Source organism: Callorhinus ursinus, unplaced genomic scaffold, assembly GCF_003265705.2.
Source record: "Callorhinus ursinus isolate GAN/ISIS: 27379988/994484 unplaced genomic scaffold, GSC_fseal_2.0 scaffold4, whole genome shotgun sequence".
NCBI classification, from domain to species: domain Eukaryota; kingdom Metazoa; phylum Chordata; class Mammalia; order Carnivora; family Otariidae; genus Callorhinus; species Callorhinus ursinus.
Genome location: NW_027397066.1, coordinates 16,219,368 through 16,240,986, shown reverse-complemented (window position 1 = coordinate 16,240,986; position 21,619 = coordinate 16,219,368). Strand labels below are relative to the sequence as shown.

Sequence of the window (21,619 nt, the reverse complement as noted above, 5' to 3'; positions counted from 1 at the left end):
AGAGAAGAGAGAAGAGAAGAGAAGAGAAGAGAAGAGAAGAGAAGAGAAGAGAAGAGAGGAGAGAAGAAGAGAAGAGAAGAAAAAGAAAAAGTGCCTCTTGCGAAATCAGATCTTTGGTTTCTCCACTACCCGGGAGCAGTGGCTTATGGGCAGATCCATGAAGCACCACCTCCAGGATCACCTGATATACTCATTCAAAAAGTAGCTTTTAGGGTCCTACCTGATACTTAACCAGAATCTCAGGGTAAAGGCCTAACTTCTGCATTTTCATCAAGATTCTCAGGTGATTTATTTCTCTTTCCCCCAGGATCAGTAGAAGTTTGAGTTGAAGCTAAGAAAGGATTTGACTTATTTTGAATATGAGTGAAATGATTTGTATATGGGCTCAGTAACTGGTTTTGAAATTCTTTTTCTAGTCAAGGAAACCCTTCAAATAACATCTAATGCAGAGGTCTATAAACAAAAAATATGTAAATCAAAACGAGTCTTTCTGGCTAAGAGGGGTAAGTGAAGTAAGGAGGGAGTACCAAAGCACCTCAATGGATCCTCAGGGGTGCCTGTCTCATGGTGGTGTGTAGCTAACAGACCAAGATTTAATCCCATATGGCCTATTGCCGAGGGTCTCTCTTCTATGGAATCCAACCAGCATACAAAGGCCAGTGTGATATCCAGATCCTCCCCAAAGTGTTGACACTCCAGGAAGGTAAAAGGCCCCTTTAAGTCAGTCCAGTGTAAGAAAAAGCAGGGTTCTGGGGAGGAATGTGAGTGACCAAACATTAATGCTACTGCCCCAGAAAAATTAAAACAAACAAACTTACATAGTTTAGTTGTTAATCTGGCCTTTATCTTTCTGCAATGGTGGGTGGGACTGGGAGGCTATTTAGGAAGCGGAGCTTCTTGGCCTTGCTCAACTTCGAGTGCGGGGAAGGATCCAGTGTGATTCCTTTTCTCTGTATATCAGATCCCCTTCACCTCATTCCAACCTTCTCAGTGGATATCCTTCCTACTTACTTCTCCGAAAACAAAAACCAATCTCCATAAGGGCAGAGTGCATATCGTTTTTTGTTCAGCATTATAGTCCCAGTGCCTATAGCATAATACTTGGCACAAAACTGGAGGGCAGAGGGCAACAGATTGGTTAAAATGTTGATTGTCTGACTGCAGCAATCAATCTAAAATGAGTCATTTTATTTATTAGGGTGAAATTCCTGTGGTTAGTCAGGTACAACTTGCTGACCGAAACATTATAAGCAAAAACCTGCCAGGATTCTCTTCCTTCTCTCCAAAGGCTTCCCACATATTATTTGAGAGTCTATTTCCACTGTGTCTTCTCCCCATCAAACACCTGGTGCTCGTGGGAATTCATCTTCCACCATTCCTAACCCCAGCATAGCAATCCTGATAGATTCACTACCATCCCTACTTTCTATAGGCTTGGCCAGATGTTTCTGGGGTGTATTAGTCTCTCTGAAGAGTAAGAAGTTAAAAATACAGTTCTAGGATCTCTCAGATGGATGTGTCTAGGAAAAAACAGTGGAACTATGATCAAAATACATGCCTCAACTCTGAACTACAGAAGGATGCACATAGAGAAATGCTAGCTGTGGGTTATTCCAGCAAGGACTTTAATGGTTTATCAGTGTGTGCAGTAAAGGATTAACTTCGCCTAAGAAAGGATTGGCCCTTGTCCCTGGCTCCTAGATGGACACTTCTAAGCCCTTGGTATGACCTGCCAGATAAGAGTATCTTTGTTTCAGGGCGCCTGGGTGGCTCAGTCGTTGAGGGTCTGCCTTCGGCTCAGGTCATGATCCCAGGGTCCTGGGATTGAGCCCTGCATCGGGCTCCCTGCTCAGCAGGAAGCCTGCTTCTCCCTCTCCCTCTCCCCCTGCTTGTGTTCCCTCTCTTGCTGTGTCTCTGTCAAATAAATAAAATCTTAAAAAAAAAAAAAAAACGAGTATCTTTGTTTCCCCGGGGAGCCTTGGGCCACAGGATCTCAGCTCAACGTCTAGAGAGGCCAAAGACTAAGGTCAGCCATGCAAGCAGCCAGTCATGCTGGCACGGCAGGCCCCTAACATGAACCCTGGACAGCACGCTAAGGTGAGGTTCTCAGTATGGTAATACCCTATGTGTGTTGCCACATATATATCCCTGCTGGAAAGAGCCAGCACTGTCCACACAACTCTGCTGGGGAGAAGGACAACTGGAGGCTCCACACCTGGTCCCTCCCAGGCTCTGCTCTATGTACCTCCTTCCTTCGCTGGCTTTAACTGGTATCCTTTCACTGTAATAAACTGAAACAGTAAATAACAGCTTTTCTGAGTTTCATGAGTCCTCTAACAACCTAAGGGTGGTCTTGGGAAACTCCTGAACTGTCTAATACCCCATTCTGTACTTGTCCTCAGGATTAAACTACACACAACAGGAAAAAGTCTCATCCTGAATACTATTTATAGACTCACTAAAAAACTTACAAGGAAAAACCAAAGAAAAAGATGAAAAACATGGCTGTGACAATGCACAATCACACAGGAGGGTGTATAAGCCGTCCTTATAGTTCACGGCTAATCAACATAGGCATAATACCATTGTACTGTCCATTAATTTTTGTCCATTCAACTTTTGCTTGGTTTTTCTTACAACCCTAAATTCTGCTCATGTAGGTGCTTTCCATTAAAAAAAAATTAAAGAGAATACTGTACATTTGTAAAATATTTTATGAACTACTAGCTTTTATCTATATTTTTTTAAAGAATGATTATTTTTTTTTAAGATTTCTGAATCAGTTAATGATTAATTGAAGCCACTGAATCATGACGAGATAGTGCATGATACACACTGACAACCATTCTCTCATCCTCTCAGTACTTACACTTGTAAGCAGATGTTTAAGATGGTCATTTAGAGATGGACCGACAACGACACTCAGCTGCACGAGAGCATTCAGTCCTCTTGCAAACACTTCATCATCCAGGTGGACCTGGAGGGTTAGTTGGGACAGGAAAGGAAAGAGGAGAAAAGGAAAGTTAAGTAAGAAAGGTCAAACCAGAAAAAAGGAAGACTGAACATTCAAAATCAGAAGATAAGCAACTAAACCCAGAATCAACCATTAATGCCAGACCATCTAGAAACAAAAAAAAATAAATCTCCGGCTTGACTGAAACACTAGCTAAACCATATTGCAGCATGCAGCAAGCCTGATGTGAGATTTATTACTTTCTCTAATTACTTAAAATGTCCCCTTTTATCTTTCGTATATCCTCTAAAGGCGTCTTCAAATAAGTAATCATCTGTCCCTGAATAATGGTGGCCTAATTTTGCACGCACATCAAAATCACATGTAAAGGACCAATTTGCATATAATTTGGAAGAAAAAAGACATAAAATATTCTAAATGTACCACAGAAAGTCCAAAGGAATAGAGGATACCAGAGCTGCCTTTAGCACAGGAATCAGTCTTGGAAGCAAAGGTACAGCTTTCTCAGGAGCTCCTTGGATCAACAGTAATTCTCTAAAACCCTCCTTTGACACAAAGGTGTATGGATGTTTAGTCTCTCTCAAACCCTGACAAAGAGAAAACAAACAAACAAGGCTTACTACGTACCTGGTTATGCTAACAAAATTAAATCCTCACTAGTCTAAATGAAAATCAAGTTTTATTATGGTTTTCCTAATCATGATTTATAATTTCAGTAATTACGATTTCAATTAAACCCAGAAATTGTGGAACAAAGGACATACACGAGACAGAAAGAATTTCTACCCACAGCAAGGAAGAAAAATGTTTTAAAAATGAAAGGAACAGGAAAAAGGAAAGGAAAAGCAAAGGAAAAATAAAGGAAATAAAAAAGAGAAAGGAAGGAGGGAAGGAGAGGAAAGGTAAATAAATAAAAGAAAAAGAAACCTTAAGGTACTAAAAACATTTTGTATATACTCCCAAATACTGCCTGAAAGCACAGCAACTCAGTCTCAAATGCTGGTTTATAACCACCACTTTATGGATATAATTATCGGAACTCCTACCTTTATGGTGAGTTTGCAACTTGTTTAACGAGTTTCTAAAGTATTATATTTCCTTCATATTTAAATATTTTACATTAACATATTTGAAAACATCTTTTCCTATGTTCAAAAACCACTGTAAGATTTTAAATATCATTTTTAACCTTGGGATGTGAAATAAAAATATGAAAAAAAACCTGTATCATTTCTTTCACCCTAAATGCATCAGAAACTATTAGTACTCTTTTATGATTTAACCCATCACTTTGAGTCAAGATAGAAGGGCCATCTGGCTTTTTTTAAAAACAGCAAACAAAAAAAGCAATAGCAATACTCCCTCAGTTGGACTTATTATTGTCTGTGAATAAGTATAAGTGGCTACAAAGTCATGCCTAAAAATACTAATTTTCAACTAATTTGTCCTTTGGACCAGACTATCTGCTTCCAAATAGTGATTCAACACTTCCTTTCCTGGATGCTCTTGAAAACTGTGCTGCCAAACACAGCAGCACCACTTTGGCCCACAGGTTCTAGCATCTTAAGAGTGCCTCTATCCTCCTATCCCATTCACTTCAGAGATGAGGAACCAGGCCAAGAGGTGAAGTGGATTCCCACAGTGGTGGTCCTGTCAGTACTTACCCATTATTAAATGAGTAGAGGGGAAGGCTAAGAATCTACCCAACACACAAATAAAGCCATTGGTGTTTGGAAAATAATTATTTAAAGGTCTGACCTTTATGTGATCTTCACTAAACACAGACTCCCTGTAGGGACTCCCCAGATTAAAGCACTCCCCGCCCCTGGTGATTAGCTGGAGCATGTTTTCAAAGGTGTCACTATGGTACTGATTCATCTAAAAAACGGTTTAAAATTCTTAAAAGAACAAATGAAATACTGATATATTTTAAGTTTTTAATACCAAGTTTAAAAGACTTTAATCAAAATTGAATTTCAAAATAGGCTACCCATAAAAATACACTGCTTTCATACCAAAATGATTTTGCAATAAATTAAAAATAAAAGACAACAAAAATGATCCTTAGCTCTTAAAAAAGACAAGTATCTATAACTTAAATATAAGACAACGGGTTAATTCATTTCTCAACTTGTGACTCTAGCAAAAGGAACAAATTTCACAGAAGAGATCATTAATTCACCTCAAGTTAATACTCTGCCAACTTTTTCCTGATATGTTAAATATTATAAAGGAATTTATCAGAAGTTTTCCTAAAATGCTCTACCAAAATGATGTCCATGATATTCTACTTAAAATATAAAGGCAGGCAAAAGTCCAGAGAATTCTCCAAAAGGATGTTTACGTAGTTAATATCAGTTCCCTAAGAAACATCACATTCACATTAAGCATGACTGGTTGTATGGAAATAGATCAACCACTCACTGTTATCTGATGTAGTTTAAGTTAAACCGCTAATGTTCTCCTGATACGACTAGTTCCATATGATTCTAAGTACTTTTATTTTTGGAATTAAGTATGAATATTTCATCCACTTATCTACAAATCCCTGTGTAGACAAACTTGTTTATAAACCCAATTAATCAGTTCCTAATAAACATACACTGATAATTAATTCCTAAGGGAGCGTGGTATTTTAATGACTATTACATGGCTCTTATTTCAAAAGTAAAGAATAAGATTTACTGATGCATTACAAAGTAATATGAAATACAATTTTTAAAGTTCTTTTTTTCCACAAACATTCAGAAGAAATGGAATATACATTTACCTCAGCTAAAGTAATAAGAAGAGGATCAAATGGAAGATTTTCAGGAGGACATTCCCACTGTAATCTGTGTTTCACTGAACCATGGACCAGTCTAAAATAATAAACATCAGTGAACATAATATGGACAATGTAATTATATGGTAAGCAGTAATTATGAAATGATATTACAAAGACATCTTATGCAGCAATGTCTATAATCCCACAAACTCCTACTCTTTCGGCAAAATTGTTTGATGGCAAAACTAAACTTCATATTTGTTAAGCCTACAGTTTCAGAGCTCAAGCATGCTGCTGTCTGTAAGTCTTAATACAAATGCTACACTTGACATGTTTCAGTCATATTTATAACAAAATAGATAACCTACAGATGTGCAAAGAAATGTGATAATGAGAAACAGTAACTTGTTTTACATAGAACATTATTTTTCAGATAATGGATCACTTAACCCTAATGATCTGAAGACAAGCCGGGTTTTAGCCCTGCTAAACAGAGGAAAACTGAGGGCAGGAGGTTAAGTAGACCACACAAGGTTACAAAGTGGTAGCCCCTTCAATTAGAGTCACTGCTGCTTTTTTTTTTTTTTTTTTTTTTTTTTTTTTACAGCCTTTACTGAGGCATAACCAACATTCAATAGGGGCGCCTAGGTGGCTCAGTCAGTTATGTGTCTACCTTTGTCTCAGTCATGATCTCAAGGTCCTGGGATCGAGGCCCTTGTTGGGCTCCCTGCTTGCTTAGTGGGGAATCTGCTTCTCCCTCTCCCGCTCTGCTCCCCCCCCACCCACTTGTGCTTTCTCTCTCTCTAATAAATAAAATCCTTAAAAAAAAAATAACCAACATTCAAAAACCTGCACATGGTTATAAGGTGTAAAATTTAAGTTTTGATGTGTGAATACATCAATGAGCCATCATCATAATTATGACAGTGAAATTATACGTCACCCTCAAATGTTTCCTCACACTTCTGTAACATTCTCAACTTCTCGACACCTTCTTTAGCATCATTTTCTTCATAGCAAGAGGTCTTGATAACATTTTTACTATTTTAGCAACCATAATTGCTTGGAGTGGGAAAGGGGGGGGTATAAGAACCTTAAAATACAGTTTCAACTCAGAATGTAAATAAAAAAATACTAACAATAAAATGAAGAGTGCTTCTTGAGCTTATTCCTCCAAATCTGCAAATACCATTAAAAACTACATTTCTTGAATGTTAGAACAACAGAAAAAATGTTGTGATTACTCTTTTCACAATTAAAATGACATTTTCCATCATCTAGAACAGTCTAAAACTGGATATACTTAGAAGAAATAAATGTTTCTTGGTACTGAAATCTTAAAATGGTATCACTCCATTAGTAACTATATTGTTTTCTTTAAAACAGTTCTGATGTATATCCTGAAAGGTGGCAAGAACTGTATGAAAAGTGAGCAAAAACAGCTGTATGTACTCATTTAGAAATATAATTTTTGAAACTTTTGAAATACCATTTCAAAAAATAATGGAACAGTTTCATTAAATTGTCAACTTTCAGTTTACAAACAAAATAGGACTATTTATCTGCAACTTGTCCAAGCCTGTGAAGGCTTATATTGTTTCAGAAACTGGTTCATTCAATATCTTAAATTATAGATCTATTGGTAATTCTATTCTGGAATTAAAATGATCTTCTTCAACAATGTCCCACGATCTATACCAACAGCCAAAGCATGAATAAGTCACCTTTATTTCAACCTCCTTAGTAAATAAAATTTTCAACACATTTAAACTAACTACTGTTATTGATTTTACTCAATTATTTTGAATAATATGGTAATTTATAACCTGTATTGATTTTACCTGCAAGGAATACCTCCTTTAGAGTAAATGGCTGCAAATGCAGAAGGAGCTCGTGACTGTTCACCAAACTGAAATAAAAAACGACAAGAATACGATAAATATACTATCACCTCCACTTTGTGATGATACCTAATCAATTTTAATCCTGCTGATGTCAGAGGCGAATGGACATCCTGACTTTCAACCCATGACACTGGTATCAAATGCATCACTCTGAGGAAAATTACCAATCCTCTCAGTACTGGAACCACAACCACACATTCTATATTTCGTTTACACCCCTAACTTGTTTCAGGAGGCTTGAAGGCAGCTGGAATCACATGTATAGTAAATATAATATAGACAAATACTATTAAGAATGAACATCACAAATAAATATAATAAAGGCAATACATCTTTCTACTCTCCACTGCTGTGACCTTTCAAGGTGAGGGGTCCGTGGAGAAGAAGAGGTAAGTAGAGAGAAAGCAGATTTGTTTTCAACCTCCAGCACATCTCCTACTTGTCCTCCAGGCAAATAGAGATGTCTGGATGGCCAGAGAACCTGTAATTTCCCCGAACTTGTTTTATGCTTCTCTAAAAAAGAAAGGCTTAGGATGGGCAGGGGTGATAGAACTGAAGAAAGAGCAAGGCTCTCACAAATATCTACCTGGATGTATCTGCTCAGATACAGAACTTCACAAGTTTCAGTTTGTCTATGTATTATCTTAAGAATAAATTAACTCTATTCCCAAAGACCATGTAAGAGGTGATCGAGCACAACAGTTTAACAATCACAGCATACATAATTTCAATAGTTGATCAGAGACATAGATAATTTAGGCACAAAAAGTAAATATTTTATCACATGGTACTTCGAACATAATCAAATGAAATATAGTTGTCTAAATTACAAAACACAAACTTTCCTATTTTAAAGATAAAACTGGCTACAAAATATTTTAAAATCACATGCAGTAATTAAAAAATATACTTAAGGGTATAAGTTTAGAATTAGCTCTTTTTCCTCCAGAAAAACACATGTTTGAAGTTAAAACACATAGATGAAATTTCATTATCATACAATATTATAGTAAGATTCATTTACAAACTTCAATCCACATTCTGCATAATAATTCACAGAAATAGTAATGTTTCATTCATCTAATTATAACTCCTACTAAGAAAAGTATGTTTTAAAAACTGTTTTCATGTAATCTTATTAAATAAGGGAACTTAAAAAATATTCTCATAATGGGGGAAAAATTAAGACAACTTAGGGCCACAGACACTTTTTTTAGTTCTAGCACCTATTAGCAAATGATCTTACTTTTTGGACCTACAGGTCATGTAAATAATCCCTAAATTTCCAAAACACCCAGCAAGACAAAATTTCTGATTGAAATTCTAAGCAATTCCTTTCCTTTTCTTTTTAGCTCGTTTTAGAGATAATCATAGTTTCATCTTCCAGGTCGCTCATTATCAAAAATGTTTTTTCTACCAATGGGTTCGTTTTATCAATTTTTACCAAATTTTACCAAAATTCTATTACCATGAAAAAAACTGCTATCCCTTCAATTTTTAACAATTATCACGGACCATATTTCAACTCTAAAATAATTAACATTATTAAATATACCCCACTATACTGAGTTACATTTTTTTTTTTTTTTTTTTTACATTCAAGACCAGTGAATTCTCCAAAACAAACAGTGGTATAACAACACTCAGGTGTGGAAAACCTGAATGTTACCAGCACCCTAGAAACCTCCTCAGTGCCTCATCCCAACAACTACCTCTTCCCCCAATGGTGAACTCTAACTGACTTACTCTGGATTGGTAGCTTTTACAGATCTTAGACATGGTCTTGTATAATATACTGTATTCTCAGGTCAAATCATTATTTCTCAAAACTTTCCTTCATTTTTAGTAAAATTTAAAATTAGGGTTACTTATATTACTACTTAAAAATGTTCTTCAAAGAGAGGAAGAAGACTCAAGTGTCACCATGAATTCTCTCAACTAGCAGGGGGAAAGAAGCAAGAACAAGGAGATAGCACGGCATTCTTCAGGAATTCAACTTGACACTGCAGATTAAAGAAAGAAGCAAGGGAACACATATGCTTACACTATTTTTCATTTGTAAAGTCAGACAATCTCCTTCTGCCCTTGCCAGTTCATTGTAACCTTGCTGTATTTTACCTGCCATCAAAGTCAGTGTCTCAGCCACTCTCCTAATTCCCTTTAAAGGCTGAAACCATGATCATCTTAACCTATGCAAGGCTGGGCAGACACCACCTGGTGTCTGTGAGCAGCACAGGTTTGCTCACTTTCTGGATAATTCACTGATCCACACACTTATAATTATTCACTTCCATGTACATAAATCTCATGTTTGTTAAATCTGATTAAACTGCTGTCAGAAGACAAAAGGAGGCTAGTACTGTAGTTGGGATTTCTGGGGGAGCTAATTTATAGATCATAGCAACATCGTCAGAGATGTTTATGCAACTATGGAGGCATGTAATTCATCCTATGTCAATTGAATACAAGTTTATTCATTGATATTAGGAAGTAATAGAACTATAGTAAATAAAAAATAAAGCTGATGTGCAATTTATTTTATACTCTAGTACATTCATCCATGAATGTGACAGGATATACCACAACTGGTTATTCTCTATACCTTCTCACTTCCACACTCACATCATTATTTCCATTCTTCATCATGATTACCATATGCTCTGTCACTAGCTTAAATGTAACAAAAAAAAATTACAAACAAAAGGAACTTGGGACAGTATTCAGAACGATTCAACAGTGCACTAAATGTCTATTACTTTGAAAAATCTACTGAGTCAGGAATGTCTTTTGTACCTACCGGGTTAATGGTCTTAGGGTTAAGTTTATCACTTGGTCGAGGATGAAGTTTTCTTGCAGTCTCTGGAGAACTGGTTGAGGATGAGGAGTTGCTTTTTTGAACTGTAGTCCTATGTTTTATTTGTATGCTTGACAATGTCCTTTGATCACAGCTACCTGGAAAAAAACAGAAGCTCAACCAAAAAAAAGAGGTGAAAGAGATAAAGCTCACTCTTATTCATCTGCATAACAATGTGTCATTAACAAACTTCACCTCTTCATTTAAAAAACAGTGTTCTGTACCTGCCTTTCTGTTTCTCATATGTACTCCTCCATGGCACTCTGATTTCTGCATTGCTTCCCTTTTATTCCTGCAGTCAAATGAAACTTGATTTCAGAATTTGGGGAATGAGGGATTCATTACCGACATAAGACCAAAAAAGAACAGAGTAGAAAATATAAAAAAGATACACAAAAAAGGTATGGCATGGAACCAAACACCAGAAAGACCAATGAGAAAATATGAAATTATATCAACTTCAATAATATCAATAACAGCAAATGGAAAACAATCTGTAAGAAAATAAGATGTGTAAGAATAAACTTTCTTTTCCATTCATATTGTCAAAATATGCTTTTAGAAACTCAATTGCAAACCTCTGGTTATATTCAGAAAATATGGATTAGATGAGAGACTATGGCCTCTTGAGAAACAAACTGAGGGTTTTAGAGGGGAGGTGGGGTGGGGGGTGGGTTAGCCCGTGATGGGTATTAAGGAGGGCACGTACTGCATGGGGCACTGGGTGTTATATGAAAACGATGAATTGTGGATCACTACATCAAAAACTAATGACGTACTGTATGGTGACTAATATAACATAATAAAACTAAAAAAAAAAAAAAAGATTTCTGAAAGGAGAAAGTGGTTGGCACATCCCCTAGCATCTCTCTCTGGCCTTGTATTCCCAAAGTTCCAAACACTAACATCAGCATATCAAGTCCTATTTTTCAAGTGACATAATGAACTCTCCTACTCAATGCACTACAAGCTCCTTAAACTGAACATAACCAAAACTAAGGTTATCACACTGAAGTTATGGACCCCTTGTTAATTCAAGATACCACCACTTTTCTGGTCCCTCATGCTGAAAAATTTAAGATCCTCTTTCCCTTCACTTCCTACACTCAACCCTACAGATGTGATCAATGTGGTGTGATAAGGTAGAAGGAGCTGTTGGCTCAGACCAGGGTCTTTATCCTCATCTCTACCAATTATGAATTTTGGCAGATTATTTAATCTCCTTAAGTCTCAAGATTTCCAGACCTATTAAAATGGGAGAATAATACAAGTCTATGAAGACTGTTCCTGAGGAGTAAATAAGTTGCTCATCCATCCAGTGCTCAACCAGCCAGTGATGGTTCACTTCTGCCTCTTCCACAGGTCCCTCTTTTCTGCTAATGGGAGGACTCTAGTTTGCAGTGATGATTTTCTGCCTAGTCAGAGTACTTCTAAACTTTCATCTCTACCAAAGAACCCTCCATCACACACACCCAGGTTCATATACCCAACTGCCGGCTAGTATTTCTAGGTCGAGCTCCAATCCCAAATAGTATGCAGCCTTTCCTGATCTTCTCTCTCTGTTTCTCAAATGTACACTTCCATGGCACTCTGATTCCTGCACTGTTTCCTTCTTATTTCTACTAGATCACTCCATTCCCTCACTTGCACAGCACTCCAGTCATTCTTCCACTAGAGCATTTCCCACTTTAAGCCTTTAATATTGTTATTAAATATATAAACTACCCCTCAACTACACTGTAGGATCTTCCTTTAAGGTAACACAGGTGAAGTCTTCTTCCACTTCCAAATGACAGTTTTTCAAATAGCTGAAGAGAGACTCTCAACTCCTTATAAAGGATAAACACTGGTGCTTTTTCAAGTGATTCCTCATGAGATTATTTTAATCTACTTGACAAATTAGAAATCTTCACAAGGACGCAACTCCACGTAATTCAGACCCAAAATATTTCAAGCACTATGTGACCATTTCAAAGTGCCTTGTCAGGATAAATTAAATGTAAGATTGTTTCATACACAGAACAATTTTAAATTTCAACTTTCTTAATGTATTGACCTAATTTTTCTCATCCTACTACCAGCAGATGACTTACCTCCCAATATCACACTTCACACTCATTCCCAAGGCATTTTTCACAATTATGGTAATTAATGCCTCATTGAATTTGTCAGATAATATTCTAAGATAAGGTAAGGCAGGCTTTAAATATGTCGACCTACACTGCACTTCAGTGAATGTTCAGCAAGTATTTACTATCGTACCAGTTTCTGCTTTGAGAAGGTCCTGATGGGAATAGTATGATCTAAGTTTCTGTTTAAATAAATAAATCTGTGTCTCTGCTTCTTCAGCTGCAATTGGGGTAATTATTTAACTACTTTAATGTTGATTAAGACTAATAAATTAATATTTAATTTTGATCGTAAATTTTAATAACTGTTACAGCTGAAAAGAAGCACAAAGATCCTACCCACAAACATAAGAAAAGCAGAGTTGGCCACATCAAATCATGATGCACATATTTCAACACTACCTATCAAATTTACAAAAGTTTTTGTTGGAACAATAAATTTCTATCTTCCTTTATGTGAAAAAGTTGTTCCTGAGAGGTACTACTAGGAAGGTGCTGCATCATATTTTGAATGAGCTCCAAAAGCCATGGAAACTCTTCATTTAAAAAATTTTTATAAAACATGCCAGAAAATTGAGCTTCCAAAGGTTTTACACCTACAGGGCAGTTTTTACATTTAATATTCTTACGTAACTTCCAGGAATAACATCAAAACACACATACACGATGCAAACATTTCTATGTCTACTTTGAAAACACTCTATATTAGAGAGCTTCTTTCCAAAAAACAAATATTTTTCACTTATTGTTAAAAGTATCACCCTTTACCTTACAAATTAAGTATTCTCAATTTTTTAAAAATAATATCCATCTGGCGGGGCTGTGCCTGGGCCGCTCAGTTAAGCGTCCAACTCTTAATTTCTGCTACGGGTCCTGAGATCCAGCCCCCAAGACTGGCTCTGTGCTCAACACGGAGTCGGCTTGAGATTCTCCATCCCCCCACCCCCGTGCACTCTCACTCTAAAATAAATAATAAATAAAATTTTTAAAGAACTATATCCATCTGGGAGCATACCACTGACAAGACTGGTACATGAGTTGTCTGTAGAAGAAAACTGCTTTATTCATCTTACACTTAATTCTCTTGAGTGCTTTTCCATTGACACATGGTGGGTGGTGTAAAGAGGTAATAATGGTGAGAGGAAGTGAAAAGCTAAGAACTATTTTGTGCTACAAATATTATCAGTCACCTCTCATTCTTTTACAAAACAATACAAAGATTCTAAACAGGCACTAGAGTCCACGTGACCCAAACATCTAAACCATGTCACAATATCAGAGAGCAAGCAGACCAAGCAAGGTCCACAGTGGAACCCTCACTCTTCCTTAGTTTCCTTAGGTGCTGTGGCCCATCTGCTCATCTGAAAGGGGCTGTGGATATGTGTGTCAATGATAGGAAAGCATACTTTTGTTTCATTATTTTGGATAGGTCACATATCCTATTTCTTTCCCCATATGCATTTTCTTCCCGCACCACGCTCTGAGACCACTGCACTCACTACAGGGCTTGCTAAATTATCAGGGGTCAGGACCACGTTTCTTCCAACTCTCTCATCCATTGTTTAGAAAGTTCCAAAAGTGTAATAGGTACCCCACTAAAGAAGCCACGACCCATCTCTAGGGCTCCTTCAAATTCTAAAGTGCAGCGACAGAGCCCAATATCCACCTATCTCAATTCCTTAGTTCGTAAAGTAAATCCAAAGGGCCAGCATGAAGAGTCTTAAAATCTGCTTTCCATTTTCCTACCCTCTTACCCTCCCCAACACCATACATTTCCAAATACTTAAGAACAGTTCAAAGCCAGGGTGCTGTCAAAGTTAGAAAATAAGGACGACGTGTAGGCGGAAAAAAAAAAAAAGGTTTTTTTTTTTTTTTTTTTTTTTGAGGGGGGGGGGGGGGCGTTGACGGGTAGACGGCCAGTTTTCCATTAAGGCCAAAGAGGGCTATTCTCCGCCAAAGCCAGACCCCTAGAAAGGAAGGGTGCGCTCTCGGCGCCCGGCAACTCTAAGGTCCTTGGCAACGGAGTCCGGCGGCCTTAGCAACAAGCCAGCGAGGAAGCCGGCTGGGCCATGACAGCGCGGACGGCACCGCGGAATCCCCGCACCCCTGGCCCAGGGCACCCACAACCCGTTCCTACCGCGCCTCTCTCCCGCGGCGATCCGCACACCAGCCGCCACGCCGGGTGAGAGTGTTGCCCGGCGCCCTCTCCCAACTACCCCACTCCCGTCACCCGCCGCCGGGATTCGGGGAAAATGAGGCTGCGCGCGGTGCCCGGATCTGGCGGCGCCGCGCAGTGACGTCAGACGCATGCTGCGTCCTCCAAGCCTCTCGCAGGGAGGATGCAAAGGCGCCGAGCAGAAGAGGGTTGCCCTGGCAACGAGGCGCTCGGAATTGAAAAGGGCACCTTCCAGCTAGTCAGGCGTTGTGTGGTGACAAAGGGGCACCTGGTGGAGGGTCTTTAAGAACTGCTGAGAAGTCCAGGGAGCAGAGGAGAGCACAAACTCCGAATTCCCTGCACCACAATCTTTCCCCAGTCCGTGTACTTACCTCTTTAACACTTGTCTCGCGCGCTTAAAATCCTGTTTTCTCCACGTGCTCAGGACAATGAACTCCAGCCCCAAGATGTTCAGGGGAGGGAGCCCTCTGCCTGCCCAGCTGTAAAATTTCGTTTCCTGTCATAACTTTCTAATTCACACGCCGTCGTGTTCAACTACATAATACATCCATATTTCAATAAAGTGCGTGTGCTTTTTAACTTCAGATCATTTTTTAACTTTTAATAAAGCTTTTTAACTTTTAATAAAACTGATGTGCAAAAAATGCACGTCCTCTTGTGATTCCACCAAAAGCAATTTGGATTGTCATAGTAAAAAGCCCAAGCCCTTCAGATCTGTGCACTGCAGTCCTTCTGTTGTCATCCCAGAGCCTTCAGTTTTTGTTCAGGTAACAGCTAACTACACAATTGTCACTGTCTGAGCAGTCCAGGCAGTGCAATACCTCCCTGTCCTTGTAGCTCCGTTCTTGCTTCCTGAATTACTGCTGTGGAAGTTTCTTCGACAGGCTGTAGGTTTCTTCATGACAATGACTGTGACTTTTCCCTTCGATTCTCCTTCTAGCACAATGTAGCAGGGACTGAGGAAATACTCTTTGAATAAATGAAATGAACAAATGAATTCTATGTATATCTAATTCTTCAAATGACTTGCACACAAGTCTGAAATTTTTATTTTAATTTTTTTAAAGATTTTATTTATTTATTCATGAGAGAAGAGAGAGAGAGAGGCAGAGGGAGAAGCAGGCTCCCAAGGAGCAGGGAGCCCGATGCGGGACTCGATCCCAGGACCCTGGGATCATGACCTGAGCCGAAGGCAGAAGCTTAACCATCTGAGCCACCCAGGTGCCCAAGTCTAAAATTTTTAAATTCATGATGAGTTTACCTATCTTCCCCATGTGACTGAAACTGTCTCTATCCCTTTTCTATACCCAATTAGCACAATGCGTGCTTAAGTAGTGTTTTAAAAAAAGAAAAAAAAGGATCCTATTTCTTAGCGATTTTCACCTTATGAGCTCTCTTCTCCAGATTCTCCATGCCTTATTATACCTCCTTGCCCTCTTCCTCCCACCTAGCATCCCCACTGATAGACATAGCAACACCTAGCTCGTGGCCTTTTAGTCCCTCTGTCTGGACTGTAAGAATAATTTGTATTCAGTACTGCAGAGAAGTGAAGTGCACATGTTCTGAAGTTAGGCCACCTAGATTGGGAACCCAACTCCATCGCTTATGAGCTATGAGACCTTGTGCAAGTCATTTAACTCCTCTAAGCCATAATTTCCTCATCATAATAAGGTTCATGTAAGACTTAAGAGCACAAGTAAAGTTCCTAACACACAGGAAGAATTTGGTAAGTATTTGCCAGTGCAATTGTTGAGGTGAAACCCAGGTAAAGTTTGGGAGTACACTGTGTTGTGGGCATCTCACGCTATGCCTTGGTGTTAGTATGAGACCCTGAATAGTGACACGGATTTTTCAGATTTTCAAAAATAACCACAATTACTTGTGTGAGCCTCTCCTAATTGTAATTAAATCAGCCTCTTGTAAATTTTCTATCTTCATTTTGGAAAGTAAAGAAACAGCTTCAATGGCATTGTGGCTTTGTCTGGATATCATGTAGTAAATCGTGGATACTTTCTTGGACAAACTAATTTGAGAAACCTGTGAGACATCCAGGTGAATGTGACCAGAAGACAGTTGGCAATCCCCATCTAGTGTGGAGGGGCAAGACCTGTGGATTTTATAGTCCTCAGTAAATAGACAGTAACTGAAGCCATAGGAGTACTTAATGTACTCCAGGGAGAGCATGAAGTGTGTAAGAAAAGGAAAGCCAGTAGTTGACTTGGGTCTCTGAATCCTCTTCTAGTTTCAGGGTTTAATTCTCTATTTGGAGAGAGTACAGAGGGAGGGAATGGTTGACCTATGTGTCTAGCAATATGGCAAATGATTCTGAAAAAACAGTAAGTACTACGTATATCCCCTATGCCCCTACAGATTTACTCTCTACCCCTCTCCACCCTGCTGTATAAATACTGGGAAGCTGATCACAATGGTCTGGCATCAGCAAGGCTCCCATGCCCATTGGATTACACTTGGGTTTGGCCAATGGGGAAACTTAACAATAAATTGTATTTAATAAATTGAATTCGGGCAGAGTGAAATCAGAAGATTTATTCTTCTGCTTCATCTCTAGAAGTTTCCCTGGAACTGGCTATACCCCTGAATGAAGGTCACAGTTCCTTTCTAAATGGCCAGATTCAGGACTACAGGTATCAAATCTCAGCTGCTATACCAGCCCTTGATTAGTGCACTGTCTCTGCAGTTACCCTGTACTTTAATAAATAGTCCCTTTGTAAATAAATCCTTGCCTAATTATCCTATTTTAATGTATCACTACATGTTATATAAGATTATGAATTAGATAAGTCTAATCAAAACTGAAAAATCAGAGTATTTTTCTTATTGTTTTGATTTCTCTTTCACTTGTGAAAGTGTTTTAATTATACTTCTTTAGTCACCAAACATTTTTAAGAAAATATCAGAGGTATTGTTGGCCTTAATTACTTTAAAGAAAATCTTTTCCTTTTTGTACAAATTACGGACCAACTGATCATTCCCAATTATCAGGCAATGAAATATAAGCTATTTTTCAATGTTATTTCTAGTACAACCTGTCAGGAGATGTTAGACATTATCATTATATAATCATCAAGAGCCCACATGGAAAAGTTAATTTTAATTTTTTCCATATGGAAAGCATTAAGCAGTGATAGTAGCTACTTAGGTGAAAGTAAAGGAGATCAATAGGAATGAGGATACAAGGGCCGCATTTTCCAATAGAAATATAATGTGAGTCACATATGAAATTTAAAATTTCCTAGCAGGCACATTTTTTAAAAGATTTATTTATTTATTTATTTATTTGAGAGAGAGAGAGAGAGAGAGAGAGAACAAGCAGGAGGGGCAGAGGGAGAGGAGAGAATCTCAAGCAGTCTGTGCCAAGCACAGAGCCAGTGACGGGCCAGTCACAGGGCTCCATCTCAGGACCCTGAGATCACGACCTGAGCCCCAATCAAGAGTAGGATGCTTAACCAACTGCCCCCTAGCAGGCACATTTTTAAAAAGTAAAAACAAACAGGTGAACTTAAGTTTAATACTGTATTTTACTTATTATATTTTATATTGTTTTCTATAATATTTCCTATTTATATAAATGAATATCTTGTTTATATAAAAATGGCCAAACACATCCAAAACATTAGCAATCTGTAATAATTACAAAAAATATTAGCATGATATTTTATATTCTTATATCATACTAAATCTTCAAAATCAGGTACAAATTTGATATTTACAGAGCATCTCAATTCAGACTAGCCACAATTCCTCAGGAGCCACATGTGGCTGGTGGTGATCAGACTGGGAAGAGAGAGCTGTGGCCTCATAATTGGGAAGTGGGAAGAGAGAGGGAAGAGTGGGAAGAGAGAGTGGGAAGAGAGAGCTGTGGCCTCATAATTGTACAAACATAGAGCCAAGTAAAGAAATGGAGTGTATCGAATAGTCACAGAGTACATGCTTCGTGTAAAATATACCACTCAATGTTGGAAGGTCAATGCAAAATGTAAATAGAAAATTAATTAATCTTTTATGAATCTCTGTAGAATCCATGCAGATAACAACTTCCTCTATGATTCATAGTGGAATTTCATTTCTTTTCCAAATTCCCTTCTTGTCTGTGGAGGAAACATAATCTTCTCCTTGGAGATGTGTTGGAGAGGGAGTGCTGAAGCTTGGAGGGGTCAGGCATCAGGTCCTCTGTTGTCCTCTGCCTGTGTCGCCCTCTGCCAAAAAATACTTTGACTTTTCTGGTCCTCAGTCATATATCCTCTGTCCACATAGACTATTCATGCATCTCTCTCATTCCAGGTTCTCATTCATAGCCAATTCCACTCTCCTCTTCAGTGCCCAGGAAATAGTCTATTCTTCTGTCTGAAGTGAGAGAAACTCATGTGTTAGTTTCCACACTGTAGGCATCATGGGAAACTGGAAGGCTGCCTTTGAGTCCTTTGCCTAGACACATAACCTGGCTATTTCTTCTGATCCTGTGCCCTACAAGGTTCAGGAGTATCTAGAGGGTGTCAGGGGGCATTAGTTCTGAGACACTGTCCTGGGGGTCAGCTGAAAAGTGGGCAGGGCAGGTCACACTGCCTCCTTACACTCAGCTCTGGACCGTGACTCTGAATGATGGACTATTCTTCCATCTCTTTCAAATAACTACTGGTCCTGGGACTTGGCTGTTGAAACTTCAAGGCCAAGAATTTGACTCTTGTTGCCAGTACTTTTATAATGATGTCCTCCTCTCTGAGGCAATAGGCATAAAATACTCCAGCTTTAGTCTGCATGGAGAAAGTGTCATGAGGTAGCAGGAAATACTATTTTTATAGAAACTATTTATTAGTTTTTAACTTATTTTAGGATATTTTAAAGGATTTTTTTATTCTGAAGTGTCAGTCAGAATACTATACCATTTAAAGTGTTTCATCACACTTAGTTCAATTATAGCCTATTAAATTGAGGTTTAGGGGTAGATGAGAAAGGAATGGGCTTCTCACATGTCTATCAGAAATTAATTCTTTTACTGCTATATCTTGGGTTAATGATTCTTCCTTCAAAAAGTCATTTACAACAGGGCTAAAAGAAATGCAAAGCCCTGACTTTGTCTCTCTGTACATTCTGACAGGTGTCCATAGTGAAGATGTCAAGTTATAATTGAAAACCTGTTCACATGACTTCATCCATATAACATCAACAGTTAAGAGTACCTGATGTAGTCTTTTGCCGAGACAGTTGTTTTGTTTGTTAGATAATTTAATTTCTGATCCATGGCTTGTGGAGGAAACTTTATGTCCTTGCTACTCATAGCGTAATCCTCAGATCATCCCTGCCACCACCTCCACCACCACCACCATCATCATCATCTGGGAGCTTGTTAGAAATACAGAAGGTCAGGCCCCACCATAGGTCTACTGAATCAGAATCTACATTTTACCAAGATTCCCCAGATGAGGAAATGTATTTTACAGATTAAGAAGCACTGATTTAGGCATGTGTGAGGGAGAAGTAGAAACTACCCCTTGATGGTAAAGAGTTGTTCCTGTTAAATTATTATAAAAAACACAATATCAAATGAGGGAGAATGTAACTCTCCATTGAGGTATAATGCATCATAGATTTATAGGGATATAGCCAAAGATGACACTGAAAGAACATATTGTGAATGTGAGGGCTGTTGAGGGTTGAGTTTTTTCTCCCCCCAAATTCATATATCCAATCAATAAGGGATCAACAGTATGCAGCTATCCATCTGGCAAATGCCTTTTTCTCCCTACTTTCCACAAGGCTCACCAGAAAGAGTCTGCTTTCATTTGGCAAGGCCAGCAATATACCTTCACTGTCTTATATCAGGACATAATTTATTCTACAAGGATCTTGATCTCAGACCAAGGACATTTCCCTTCTCTAAGATAGCATACTGGTCTATTACACTGAAAATTAATATGGTGATTGGACCTAGTGAACAAAAAGTAGCAACTACTCTGGACTTATTGGTAAGTCATTTGCCTCGACCTTTGAAATTTCTAGGACTCCAGTGATGTGGGGCGTGTCAAGATATTCCTTCCCAGGTGAAGTTAAGTTGTTGCATCTGACCCTTCCTACAACTAAAAAAGAGGCACAATGCCTACTGGGCCTCTTTGGACTTTGGAGGGAACATATTTGTCATTTGGGTGTGTTACTCTGGCCCACTTATGGAGTGACCTGAAAAGCAGCTACTTTTGAGTAGGCCCCAGAAAGCAGGTCCAGGCTGCCATGTAAACGTATGGCTTATGACTTGGGCCATATGATACAGCAGATCGAATGTTGCTTGAGCTGTCAGTAGCAAATAGAGATGCTGTTTAGACATAAAGTAATCATTTTATTGAGGTGAATGAGAAGCAGGTTTTAAAGTTTTTCCCAAATTCTCCCATATCCTTCATTTTCCCTGGTGCACACTTCACCTGATGTGATAGTTCATTTTATGTGTCCAATTATCTGGGCCACAGTGCCTAGGTATATGGTTAAACAGTATTCTGGATGTTTCTGTAAGGGTGTTTTTTTGTTTGTTTGTTTTTATTTTTTTACATATTTTATTTATTTATTTGACAGAGAGAGACACATAGAGAGAGAAGGAACACAAGTAGGGAAGTGGGAAAGGGAGAAGCAGGCTTCCTGCTGAGCAGGGAGCCTGATGCGGGGCTCGATCCCAGGACCCTGGGATCATGACCTGAGCCAAAGACAGACGCTCAATGACTGAGCCACCCAGGCACCCCTGTAAGGGTGTTTTTGAATGAGATTAACATTTATATTGGTGGACTTTGAATAAAACAGTTAGCTCTCCATAA

At 38.5% G+C, this 21,619-nt stretch overlaps 1 protein-coding gene across 2 annotated transcripts in view; it reads right to left on the bottom strand.

Annotated features, from left to right (window-relative positions):
• Positions 1-14,920, bottom strand: part of PACRGL (parkin coregulated like) — a 19,445-nt gene extending 4,525 nt beyond the window's left edge. The window contains exons 1-7 of one of the 2 annotated variants that reach the window (XM_025887775.2): positions 14,766-14,920; positions 10,724-10,791; positions 10,443-10,597; positions 7,583-7,650; positions 5,745-5,835; positions 3,427-3,561; positions 2,870-2,977 (exon numbers count right to left, since the gene is read on the bottom strand). In XM_025887775.2, coding sequence (XP_025743560.1) covers positions 2,870-2,977; positions 3,427-3,561; positions 5,745-5,835; positions 7,583-7,650; positions 10,443-10,597; positions 10,724-10,775 — 609 coding nt within the window. In that variant the 5' untranslated portion in view covers positions 10,776-10,791; positions 14,766-14,920. Of the gene's footprint in view, positions 1-2,869; positions 2,978-3,426; positions 3,562-5,744; positions 5,836-7,582; positions 7,651-10,442; positions 10,598-10,723; positions 10,792-13,701; positions 13,785-14,765 lie in introns of those variants that run through there. The other variant, XM_073891478.1, reaches the window with a different exon arrangement.
• Positions 14,921-21,619: the final 6,699 nt, after the last annotated feature.